Raw genomic sequence first — 13,644 nt, 5'->3', positions numbered from 1 at the left:
ATTTTCTATGAGTTTGGGATGTTTTTAAAACATATTAGAATCAGTTCTAAAAGTTTTTAATTTTTTATATTGAAAAACGTGTTTTAAAGGTTTGAGAAATTTCGAGTAAAATTTTGTGACTAGTTTTGTTATCTTGCTAGTTTCTTATTTTTACTTGAATCGTTTTATGCTTGTTGTTATTTCTTTTATGCCTTGTTATTACCTTGCTAATAAGACACAAATAAAAGCTTTAACAACCTTCATAAAACGTTCCGTTACACTCGATTCTTTTTCGCACCTAAAAAGGACCAAGCTTTAATTATTTATTTTTCTTCGAGCTGGAGTAAACCCGCGTTAAAAGGGGCATAACTCTCATCTCAGAAATCTAAATTTAATGATTCTTGAATCAAATTAAAGCACTGTCTATCCTCTGTCCAATGCCACCGGTTTCGGCTCAAAAGGACATCGGAGCCGCCTGATATGGCGATTTTACTCCGAGGTGCGCGGCTGTTCCGAAACTCCAGTTTTTAAGAAATCCGGAATTTCAAACCCCACTACCATGAGTTATAGAACTCTAATGAGAAAATTTTCTTGAGAAAAAATGTTTTTCATATGATTATAAACATGATGTGTAAGATTAAAATGTTTTGATTTTTGAAAGTTTAATTGAAATTGAGTTTTTACAAAACTAGTTTGAATTTTGAAAAACCGTTTTCACTTTCAAACTTGAAAATATTTTGTCATCCAAATCAAATAAGTTTTCAAAATGTTTTCAAAACTATATCTATATCACATATGTTCAAAATCTATATGCTCTTGAAAATTTGAGTGGGAGGTCTCTTTGTAGACAAGCCGAAAAATTAAAAGATGTGTAATCTCAAACTTTCAAGTGTTCGAGTGAGTTGAAGTTCACACTTCCCTCATGCACTTTCCCGAAATAGAAAATAGGAAAAGATCGAGTATGTACCTTGTGCCTTTATGCACTAATACTACTCTGAACATGTCGATCTAGGATTCTCTTCTAGTTGTCTGCTCTGTCGCTCTCTAACTAGGAAATTTTGTTTCCGAACTTATAAGAGTCGATGAACCAACTCCAAAAACTAAGTGGGAGGGTTATACTTGTTGTTTGTAACCCACGATCCCCAACACTAACGAAAAGTGCAAGTGTCGCCGGACTAAGAGTCACCCTCGTGGCCCTCTCTTAAATGAGAGTACTCAAGGGCGCTTTGCTCTGATCATTGCTCAATGAGCTACGTCCGAGAGTGAGACGACGATGACAAGGCCTCCCCTTGGGGGATTGTTTTTCAAAGTTGACCTTTTGGACTAAGTGGTTGGTTGCACACTTAGACTCAATCCCTAGTAATCCTCCCTCGAGGCCCTGCGAAAGGATGTGAGTGATCAAACCAATTTACAAGGTGGCTAGTCAAAATAGATGTATTGACATCTTGGCTTAGCATTAATGATGTGTCATTTACTTATAAAAGGAGATTTTTTGCGGCCTTCTCTTGAGGGAGTAAATTATCGTTTGGTTTATAACACCTTTGGATTTTATAAAAGTCTTAATAAAACTTAAATCCTAAACCAAAGACTAATCATAAACTTGTTTCAACTTATATAAGCAACATGTCTCTCAACCTTCTCTCGTTCATCCTTTCCTCGAACAAACTCGAAACAAAGAACTACATAGATTCGAAACATAACCTCGACACAATTGTTACCGTTAACAAGCACAAATGGGTACTCACCACCCCGTGTCCTCCTCTGACGAATGATGATTCGATTCAAGAGGACAATGACGCCATAGCGGCATGGCTTCGATCCGATGAGATTGTGAGGTGCTATATCTTAGCATCTATGAACAATATGCTGAAAGAGCAACATCGTGACATCGAGACTGCCGCCGAGATGCTCTACAATCTCCTTGAGATGTTTGGAGGGCAAAGGCGTCAAACAAGGCAAAAGCAGTCCGACAGTTTATGAACTGTCGTATGAAGGCTAGGACTCCTGTTGGAGACTTTATGATATTGATCATTAGTCATCTGAGTAAAATGGAAATCCTAGGATCTGAGATTAATGAGAATAATGTCATAGATATGATCTTAGAAACTCTCCCCGCGTCTCTTGATACCTCCAAGATGAACTACTCCATAGACAAGCTAGAGTACACTGTTACCAAGCTTATGATGGAACTTCACACTGCTGTAGGTCTCACTAAGAGAAAGAGGAATCAAGGAGAGACACATGCTACTGAGCACAAAGCCTCCGCCTCTAGAACTGAGAAGGGACCTTACAATGCCGATAAAAAGAACTGTCCTGCCAATCTCAAAGCAAAGGAACATAGTATTGTACTAGTTACCGAAGCATGCTTAGTAGCTGATAATGTATCAACGTGGATTCTTGACTCCGCTGCTACTAACCATATTTGTTTTTCCTTGAATGGTTTCAAGAAAACCAAAAACTTAGAGGAAGGCGAGTTCTGTTTCAAATGGGGTGATGGGAGCCTGGTGTCTGCAAAGGCTGTGGGATCCGTGACGCTGTCTTTTGAAGACCGCACTTTAAACTTGAATAATGTTTATTTTGTTCCTACCTTTGGGAAGAAGTTAATATCCGTTGCTCGTCTTCGTGAGCAAGATTATTGTTTAAAGTTCATTAAGAATGGAATTCGTATTTCGTTTCCTGATAATTCTTTTGTCACTAATGCATGTATGCAGAATGCTCTTTTCTACATCTATCCCACTCAACCTTCTCTTTTAGACACCGAAATAGATAATGATCTAATTAGGGAGCCAAAGAGGATCAAACTTTCTGAATCCTCCGACCTAACAAAATCAACATACCTATGGCACTTAAGACTTGGTCATAGCAGTCTAGATAGGATTAAGAGACTTGTGAGGGACGGTCCACTCCAAGCCTCTGCAATAGGTTCACTACCTACTTGTGAATCCTGCATAGAAGGAAAAATGACTAAGCGACCTTTCTCTGATAAGGGTCGAAGAGCCACTGAGTTGCTGGAACTAGTATATTCTGATGTATGTGGTCCACTCAACCAACAGGCACGTGGAGGATACGAATACTTCGTTACCTTCACCGATGATTACTCACGATATGGGTTTGTCTATTTGCTCAAACACAAATCCGAGACCTTTAACGTATTTAAGGTCTTTAGGGCTTTAGTGGAAAAGCAAACTGGCAAAGTGATCAAAACCCTTCGATCTGATCGAGGTGGTGAGTATATGTCTGGAGAGTTCGATGACTTTCTTAAAGAAGAAGGTATCGCTTCTCAGCTTACCGCACCTGGCACACCTCAACAAAACGGAGTGTCAGAGAGAAGAAACCGAACTCTTATGGAGATGGTTAGATCAATGATGAGTTACTCATCACTCCCGCTTTCCTTTTGGGGATATGCCCTTGAAACAGCCGCCTATATTCTGAACCAAGTTTCGTCCAAAACGGTTCATGGTACTCCTTATGAACGATGGACTGGCCGTAAAGTGAATCTTGGCCGCATCCGAATTTGGGGCTGCCCTGCACACGTGCTGAGGCAAAAGACTAGCAAGTTGGCTAGTAGGTCAGAATTGTGCCTGTTTGTGGGATATCCAAAGGAAACCAAAGGTTTTACTTTCTATAGTCCCGAGGATGATAAGACTTTCGTTAGCACGAATGCTCGTTTCCTTATGGAGGACTTTGTGAAAGATGCAAAACCTAGAAGCAAAATTGTGCTTGAAGAAAAGTTGGGTGAGGAAGCTTCTACCTCATCTGTAAGAACTGTTCTTACCCCAACTGAAACACAACCTAACTCATCAGAATCTCGTCAAGTAGTACTTAGACGTAGTGGGAGGGCTACTCTAAAGCCTGACAGGTACATGTCTTATGGAGATTCTCTTGTAGCCGTCTCTGACATGGATGATCCTGTTTCCTATAGCCAAGCGATGGCTTGTTCTGAAACAAACCTTTGGCTTGACGCCATGAAAGTTGAAATGCACTCGATGTATGTCAACAATGTCTCGAAACTTGTAGACCTTCCTGAAGGGATTAAACCCGTAGGGTGTAAGTGGATATACAAGAAGAAAAGGGGTCCTGATGGGAACGTCGAGACGTTCAAAGCACGACTTGTGGCGAAGGGTTATACCCAACAAGAAGGGATTGACTATGACGAAACCTTCTCGCCAGTCGCGATGCTTAAATCCATCCGCATACTCCTATCCATAGCTGTAGCTCTCGACTATGAGATCTGGCAAATGGATGTCAAGACAGCCTTTCTGAATGTCAATCTTGACGAGCGCATTTACATGGCTCAACCAGACGGTTTCGTGGAAGAAGGTCAAGATACCAAGGTTTGTGAGTTGCTTAAGTCCATTTATGGATTAAAGCAAGCATCTAGGTCATGGAATATTAGATTCGATGAAACTGTAAAGAGCTTTGGCTTTGAACAGTCAATAGATGAGCCTTGTGTTTACAAGTTAATACACGAAGGTAAAGTTGTGTTTCTGGTACTATATGTCGATGATATACTACTCATTGGTAATGACGTGGGTAAGTTATCTGAGGTTAAGGTCTGGCTGGCAAAGCAATTCGATATGAAGGATCTAGGAGAAGCCGCGTACATTCTGGGGATCCAAATCTTTCGAGATAGGAAAAACCGGACCCTGTCGCTCTCTCAAGCATCTTATATTGATAAGGTGATGGATCGCTTCTCGATGCAAGACTCCAAGAAGGGCCAAACACCCTTTAGGCATGGAGTTTCACTCTCTAAGGACCAGTCTCCCAAGACTGCACAAGAGATTGAAGACATGAGGAAAATTCCTTACGCCTCTGCCGTAGGAAGCCTCATGTATGCTATGCTTTGCACTAGACCTGATATATGTTTCGCCGTTGGCGTAGTTAGCCGTTTCCAATCGAACCCTGGACCCGAGCATTGGATTACTGTTAAGCATGTTCTTAAGTATCTTCGAAGAACTAGGAACTTGATGCTTACATACTCAGGTACTGACCTGACTATGACGGGATATACCGACTCCGATTTTCAAGCGGATAAGGATTCCAGGAAATCCACTTCGGGATCTGTGTTCATCCTTAATGGTGGAGCTGTTGTTCTGGAGAAGTATTAAGCAATCTTGCATTGCTGACTCCACAATGGAAGCAGAATATGTGGCTGCTTGTGAAGCATCCAAAGAGGCTATATGGCTTAGAAAATTCCTTAAGTATTTGGAAGTTGTTCCAAACGTCGACGAGCCCATGACCCTTTATTGTGATAATAGTGGGGCTGTCGCTAACTCAAAGGAACCTAGAAGCCATAAGCGCTCTAAGCATATTGAGAGGAAATACCATTTGATTCGAGAGATCGTGCAGCGCGGGGACGTGGAAGTGAAGAAGATCTCAACGGTGGACAACCTCACAGATCCATTCACCAAGGCCCTAGCGAACAAGGTCTTCGACCAACATCGTGAGGGATTAGGCATGAAAGACTAAACACATCTTCTTTGAGTCAAGTGGGATTTTGTTGTCAATGGTGCCCACAAGAAGAGTTGTAATCTTTATTTTGTACATTTGATGTAATAAAGTCTCATGAAGACTCTTGCTTGTAATTGCCTATTCATTCATTAATAAAGTTGAAACGTTCATTCATTCTTTCTTTGTTTGAAGCTTTATGATAAAACCTTAGTCTTTTAGTCCACAAACAAACTTAACAACTTACGAAGAGACAAATGTAGATTTGCATGAACAAACTCTTCGTAGTTTGCTTAAAACGATATATTCACAATCTTAGGGTCAAAGGACTATTGACCTCAGTACGATTGTTAGAAGAATCTATGATGTCTGGTTATGAGGCATTGAGAGTTGGAGACTCTATAGTTCTTCTAGGTATCTTTCGAAGGTACTGAATTGACCAGTGCACTTCTAGAGACAAGATAAGAACAAACCATTTAACCTCTTATGTCTCGAAGTCACTATGTATGAATTGCATCATGCTTACCTTAATCCTGAAATGAGACATGCCATTTCACAGCTTAGTATTCTCATTTGAGAAAGTCAGAGTTCGGACTCACTATGTGATTCCGAACAGGGCCTATTGGTGAAGTACTAAGTTGTGAGTATGTCATGAGTAACTTTGTGAAGTTCTCATAGATATGGAACTCATGTACAAGATTGCTGAAATGCAATGCATGTCACCTCATGCTTTGTTCCTTGGAGTGTGAATAAATGAACTGGCCAGTGTCCAAATTGAGTCCTGACTCTTTTGGATGAAACAATGTGACTTGTTAGCTACTCGTCAATACATTGTTTCTAACTTATTCACAAGCGACAAAGAAGTTGAGGAAATAACAGCTAGAAGGGTAAAATGGTAATTTAGTAAATCCCGACTAGCTGATGACATTCATGAAGGGTAAACATAGATAATATTCAGTGGATCCGCTCATCATAATTAGGTTGAATTCTTGAGTAGAAAATAAATTCATTTGAACCGAGAGATTTTCAGTGTCAGCTCTTTAATGGAGTCAGTTCGCATTAAGCTAAACTTGGAAAAAGTTTGTGAACTTTTGAGTCCAAGTGTTTAGCTCAAGCTTTGTTCATTTGGGTCCATGAGGTCACTGTCACGAATCACATCGATAGGAATATTAAACTGGAAGCTAAGTCAAAACGAGAACGAAAATAGTCAAAAGGGTATTTTTGTCTTTTGAGACAAAGGATGAAATGAATGTCAATAAATTTTTTGACAAGTTCATTTGATGACTTAATGTCACTCGGCCATGACTTGATCATTGGGCCTCGTGAATTAATTTCATTTCATAAGAGTTTTATTGAAAATTCTTAATGGGCCTTTTTCATGTTCTCATGAATAAATGAAGAAGCTTCTAGAAGCTCCTTCTAGAGACATGTTGGGCGCCTACCCTATAGAGAAATAGGAGAGTTTATTTTGTGCATAAATATATTTAGATACTTGCCAAAAGAAAAAGAGGAAACAAATTTGCATAAGGATGCATAAGGAACTTCGGCCATGTTGAGAGAAAAGGCAAGCCATGAACAAAATTGGAAACAAATCAAGGCTTCTAGAAGCCCTTGTTGGCCGAGTGTCGCAATAGGGAAAAGAGGAAATTGGTTCATGAATATGTGATATTCTATAGAAGAGGAAACTACCTTATTGAAGGTGAGACCTCTCCTATAAATAGGAGCCTCATTTCCTCACATTTCATTCAATCCAAGTTTAAGAGATTTGAGAGACTCTCTCTCTAGAACTTGGCCGAACTCCTCTCTCTCTCTCTCTCTCTCTTTCTAGTTTATTTTCGATTTTTCTTGTTTTGGCACCTAGGTCCTCACTCGACCTAGTGTTTAGCTCTACGACTTCAAGACTCGTTCTTAAGTCGTAGTGTTTAAAAGTGCCCACTCACTAATTCCTTTATTTCGAGTGATTTAGTGATAGAAACTTTCGTGGTTGCTCGAGGTGCCGAGGAAAGGAAGAGAGACGTGCTGCGAGGGGAGACGAGCGTTGCAACTTTCTAAGAGCTTCTCAAAGATCAAGCTTCAAGAAAGGTTAGTAAACTTCTTAGCTCATATTAGTTTTTAATTACATGTACTTGCACTTGTCTAGGTTAGTAAAAACCGTTTTTACTTGTAAAAGAAAATTTTTAAAATTCCGCCGCTTCCCGAAGCGTTAATTATTTTCTTAAACCCTAGATCGATTCCAACACAGGGGACGTCGTGCGCGTTGGCTAGGTCGACTGGGATGATGCCGGCGGGTCGCGCGGTTTTAGTGAGGGCGCCTTCGAGGAGCCCGGTGCCGGGGGAGATGCGCCGGCCTTGGGCGGTGCCGCGCGGGTTGCTGTAGGTTTTGGGGGAGACCCCTCCCGGCCGGGTGGGGGTGCTTGGCTACCCGTGGATGGCCTGGGTGGAGCGCGCGCACCGAGGAGGGCCGCGCCTGGCGGGTTCGGCGCTGGGGGAGGCGCGCCGGCCGAGGGGGCCACCGGGGGAGACGCGCCGACCGAGGGCGACGCTGTCTGGGTCGATCCCAACGTCAAGGAGGCCTGCACTCGATCGGGTGGGGCCGTCTGGCTGGCCGCCAGTCGCGCTTCCGAGGGAGGCTGCTCGGGTGGAGCGCTCGCGCAGGGAAGGACGACGCCCGGCGAGATCGGCACCGGGGGAGGTGCGCCGGCAGAGGGCGACACCACCTGGGCCGACGCAGGTGTCGGAGAGGACCCCACCCGACAGGGTGGGGCTGCTTGGCCGTCTATCGGCCGCGCCAATGAGGCGGGCGGTCCGGGCGTGGCCGCGCCGGAGGGAACGCACGCCGACGGGGAGACTCTATAATTCGTCTAGGTATCTTCCGAATGTACTGAATTGACTAGTGCACTTCTAGAGACAAAATAAGAACAAACCATTTAACCTCTTATGTCTTGAAGTCACTACATATGAATTGCATCGTGCTTACCTTAATCCTGAAATGAGACATGCCATTTCATAGCTTACGTATTCTCATTTGAGAAAGTCAGAGTTCGGACTCACTATGTGATTACGAACAGGACCTATTGGTGAAGTACTAAGTTATAAAGATGTCATGAGTAACTTTGTGAAGTTCTCATACACTAGTACAAAAAATAGCAACAGGTGCGACTTTTTTCGCACTTGAAAGTCAATTTTCGCACCCAATGATACCTATGGGTGCGACTTTAGGTGCGATTTTTTCGCACCCTAAAGTTCGCACCTAAAGGTATTGGGTGCGAAAAGTTGCACCCAAAAGTCATGACTTTCGGGTGCGACATTTAGGTACGACTTTCGCAACCAAAATCGCACCCAACTGTACACAAAACATAGTTGAAAAGGCGGGGGAAAAACATCGGGTGCGATTTTTTCGCACCCAAAAATTTGGCGGTAGAGCTTTGGGTGCGAAAAGTCGCACCCAATAGTTTGGCGGGTAAAGCTGTGGGTGCGAAAAGTCGCACCCAAAAGTCATCCCCGCCATAAATAGGTGAGAGTTAATTTACTGTAATAGTATTTTAGACGTCGCTCTTTTAAAAAGCGACGTCATATCTATGAAAAACATAATAAATATCAGTATTTTGGATGTCAGTTTATTTAAGAGTGACTTGAATTCCTATTTCGGGTTTGAAAAAAAATAAGGCAAAGCATCAATTAAAAATATAATTTCTCAATATAAAAATATAAAAAAAAATAAGGCAAAGCATCAATTAAAAATATAAGTTCTCAATATAAAAAAATACTTGATTCATAATGCTTTAATTAACATGAAATAAATATCTCTTACATAGACAAAATAAAGAAATACATCCTTGAAACTATACTGTATTATTACAGCAAAATGTTTCACACAGGATTTAATATAAGCAATCTGAGTCTTTCATATGTATTTTATTTACTTACACACACAGACACACACAGAGCAGAGTCATAGTTACAGGTGGTCACAAGGCGAGTGAGTAGTTGGTGATCATGGAAGAGGCGCAATGCGAGGAGGAATTGGTAACGCCATTGTGCCTCTCTTTCTTGCGAGACTGCTTCTTCTTAGCTTTGTCTCTGTCTCTGCATTTCTTCTTCTTATTGTTCTTGCCACCTCTGTTGTTGCTCTGCTGCTGCTTCTTGGGGGTGGTATGAGACACGGATGTCGGGATCGGATCATACACCTCTGGGGCCCACTTCACCCTCAGCTTCCTGGGCCCGCGCCCCCCTTTCATCGCCGACACAAGATTCCTCGCGCTCTGCAACATCATTTACTTTTATGTCTTTTTCACTCAAAATTCAAACACTCACTCAAAATTCAAACACACACACAAGTTCTTCGTTCGTCGGTGCGTGATCTGTAGTTAGTTACTTTTTTTTTTATCTTTAATCATAGAGTAGTTTAATTTGAGAGTATCAATAACATTCGTAAGTTGTTATTAACCAAAAGAATCCCTGAAGTCGTTTTTCAGCTGATAATTATGTAAAAGAATAATGATAATAATAATAATAAAATTAATTCAATATTCACCTTAAGTCTAGCACAGCCTACTATTCCGATAACAACCGTGACCGCATCAGGGTGCCGGGCAACCTGAGAAAGAGGAATTTACATTCAAAAGCTTCAGATAGAAAATATTTTTTTTATTTAGCTTATTTCCTCTGATCACAAATAATATTTAGACATTCAAGTCACCTCGATGACTCCTTGCTCGCCGGGAATGATCTCGGGCTTCTCTTCAACATCGGCTATGGCCTCTCTTAGTTCGCCGATCAATGACTCATTTCTCACCGCCACAATCTGAGGCTTGAACCTCTTAACCTGCACAGTTGACCAAATAATTTTTTTTTAAAAAAATGTATCAAATTCAAAACCCCACACAAAAACACATTGTCTGATTTAATTGCAGAATAAAAAGGAAACCTGATCAGCGAGAAGCGTCACATTGGAACCGGCAGCGAGTCCGACGACTCTGAACTTATCTGGATTCTCTGCGACTATATCCAATGTCTGAAAACAAACAAGAAAACACACTCAGCAAAAAAAAAATCGAATCCTAAAGAACTAATCTGGACCATAGATATAATAGCTTGTATGTCTTGATTTCCATAGCATTGTAACATTTTACCTGGGTTCCGATAGAGCCGGTGGAGCCGACGATGGAGATGGGTTTGGGCCCATCCCAAGAGTGTCAGCCCAATTTGGGAACGGCTCGTCCGGGCCAGGCTGGCGGCGGCTGAGCCGAGCAAGAGACTCTTCTTTGAAACGCCAATCTCGAGTCCTTTCTCTGAAAACCAAACCCGCCTAAACAACACACACACACACACACACAATCTCAAGGATTAAATATTACAAAGATAATATCTTCATTTCGTATGAATGTCCAATGAAATCACAAAGATTAGCTTTCTTTGAACGAATTTTGAACAAAGTATTGAACAATATAAAGCTGAACTTACTTACCACTCCACGAGAGATCAAATCAAGGAACACAGAGGTGGAGTTGAATCGACGGCGTGGCTCGTATGTTAGAGCTGGGCTCTATCTGAAGTTGGTCGATAACTTTCATTCCTCTTTTTTTTTCTTTACTGTGATGTTTGTTAGGTGAAGTTGAAGAAGAGAAAAGAAGCAGAGGGAGAGAGAGACGCGAATGAGGAGAGAGGGAGAGAAAAATGAGGCGGTGTAGTGGTGAGGTAAGCAGAGAGAAATGACCTATGGTATTTACATGGGCCAATTATTGTTTTTTTAATATATATTAAACAATTTCGTGTAGACAAAAAGGAGGGAAAATGTGACCGCTCAAATGTTTTGGACTTTTGGGTGCAACCAAGTCACCCCGGAAAGTTCTGATGGACTATTGGGTGCGATAAAGTTGCACCCAAAAGTTTTAACGGACTTTTGGGTGCGACTTTTCGCACCCAAAAGTTAAAAAATCAGCGAAATTTTTTAGATGCTTAATTGACTTTTAGGTGCGACTAGTCGCACCTGAAAGCATCAATTGGTGCGACTTTTAGGTGCGAAAAATCGCACCCAAAAGTCTTGCGCACCGGAAAACTGAATTTGTAGTAGTGATAGATATGGAATTCATGTACAAGATTGCTGGAATGCAATGTATATCACCTCATGCTTTGTTCCTTGGAATGTGAATAAATGATCTGGCCAGTGTCCAAATTGAGTCTTGACTTTTTTGGATGAAACAATGTGACTTGTTAGCTCCTCATCAATACATTGTTTCTAACTTATTCACAAGCGACAAAGGAGTTGAGGAAATAACAGCTAGAAGGGTAAAATGGTAATTTTGTAAATCCCGACTAGCTGATGATATTCATGAATGGTAAACATAGATAATATTGCGCGGATCCACTCATCATAATTTGGTTGAATTCTTGAGTAGAAAATAAATTCATTTGAACCGAGAGATTTTCAGTTTCAACTATTTAGTGGAGTCAGTTGGCATTAAGCTAAACTTGGAAAAGGTTTGTGAACTTTTGAGTCCAAGTATTTAGCTCAAGCTTTGTTCATTTGGATCCATGAGGTCACTGTCACAAATCATATTGAGTAGGAATAGTTAAACTAGAAGCTAAGTCAAAACAAGAACGAGACAAGTTTTACGAAAATTGTCAAAAAGGTATTTTTGTCCTTTTGGACATAGGATGAAATGAATGTCAATAAATTTTTTGACAAGGTCAGTTGATGACTTAAAACCACTCGGCCAAGTTAGTCTAATTGGGCCTTGTGGATTAATTTCATTTCATAAGAATTTTATTTAAAATTCTTAATGGGCATTTTTCATGTTGTCATGAACAAATGAAGAAGCTTCTAGAAGCTCCTTCTAGAGAGCCTCTTGGCCGCCCATCACCCAAAGAAAGAGAGAGTTCTTTTTGTGCATTAATGTATGAAGATACTTGCCAAAAGAAAAAGAGGAAACAAATTTTCTATACAAGGCAATGGGAATTTTGGCCAAGGAATACGAGAAGCAAAAGAGGAAACAAATCCAAGGCTTTTAGAAGCCTTGTTTGGCCGCCCAAATGAAAGAGGAAAGGAGGAATATTTTGCTCATGAATATGTGATATTCTATAGAAGAGGAAACTACCTTATTGAAGGTGAGACCTCTCCTATAAATAGGGGCCTCATTCTCCTCATTTCATTGATCCAAACTTTTAGAGACTGGGAGCTTCTCTCTCTAGACTTGGCCGAACTCCTCTGTCTCTCTCTCTATTTTTCTTTCGTTTTTGTTTTGGCACCTAGATCCTCATTTGACGTAGTGGTTTAAGCTCTTCGACTTTGAGACTTGTTCTTGAGTCGTAGTGTTTAAAAGTGCCCACTCACTAATTCCTTTTCTCTCGAGTGATTCTTGTGATAGAAACCATCGTGGTTGCTGGTGTTGTCGAGGAAAGAAGAGAGATGTGCTGCGAGGGGATACGAACGTTTCAACCTTCTGATGGCTCATCAACGTTCAAGCTTCTAAAAAGGGTAGTAAATTTATTATGCTCATAATAGTTTTTATTTACGTGTACTTGCTCTTTCTCTAGGTTAGACCGAACTTGAATTATTTATGTTTTCTTCGAGCTGGAGTAAAATCCGCAGTAAAAGTAGCATAACTCTCTGCTCAGAATTCGAAATTTAATTATTCTTAAATCAAATAAAAGATCTGTCTGTCCTCTTTCCAATACCATCAGTTTTGGGTCCAAAAGACATCGGAGCCGCCACTTATGGCAATTTTACTCCGAGGTGCGCGACTGTTCCGAAAGTCCAGTGTTTTTTAGAAATCCGGATTTTCAGCCCCACTACCATGAGTTATAGAACTGTTGTTGTCGCTGGTTTTCGGACAACTATTTAGGAGCCCAAAGTGGTTAGACCCAAGGCCAGACCAAGTGGTCTCACTTCGGCTCGAGCGTGTCGGGCTTGGTATCCCAAGCCGTCCCTTAGCTGTTGGTGGTGTTAATCTCGTCCAGGCACCTGAAAAGCAAGCAGAAAGAGGTGTGAACTACAAAGGGGAAACAGGGGGGGTGCCCCTGTTTACCTCTCCAACGCTCAACATTAGTAGGATTGAGGTGGAGTATAGAGGTTTTAAGGGTGGTGAGAGGCCAAAGATGAGCGAAACGAGCGAAGTACGAGTTCGACAGCGTTTCGGGACTCAAAAATGGATTACCTGGACTAGGGGAGCGGCCCCTATATTTATAGGCAGCCAAGGGGTGGTTTGAAGACCCCTT

General features: G+C 41.4%; 1 protein-coding gene across 1 annotated transcript; it reads right to left on the bottom strand.

Annotated features, from left to right (window-relative positions):
- Nucleotides 1-9,395: 9,395 nt before the first annotated feature.
- LOC149389977 (uncharacterized) lies at nucleotides 9,396-11,000 on the bottom strand. The gene is made up of 7 exons (XM_089622782.1): nucleotides 10,923-11,000; nucleotides 10,560-10,735; nucleotides 10,497-10,500; nucleotides 10,355-10,441; nucleotides 10,127-10,252; nucleotides 9,962-10,024; nucleotides 9,396-9,689 (listed from the first exon to the last, which is right to left on the bottom strand). The coding sequence occupies exons 1-7, from the start codon at nucleotides 10,998-11,000 to the stop codon at nucleotides 9,396-9,398; spliced, it is 828 nt and encodes a 275-aa protein (XP_089478908.1).
- Between the last annotated feature and the right edge of the window lie 2,644 nt (nucleotides 11,001-13,644).

The sequence above is a fragment of the Urtica dioica genome, chromosome 8 (genome assembly GCF_054948205.1).
Source record: "Urtica dioica subsp. dioica isolate 48M chromosome 8, U.dioica_male_clone48M_v1_H2, whole genome shotgun sequence".
NCBI classification, from domain to species: Eukaryota; Viridiplantae; Streptophyta; class Magnoliopsida; order Rosales; family Urticaceae; genus Urtica; species Urtica dioica.
Note: the sequence above shows the minus strand (reverse complement) of the source record. Positions and strands in the feature narration are given on the sequence as shown.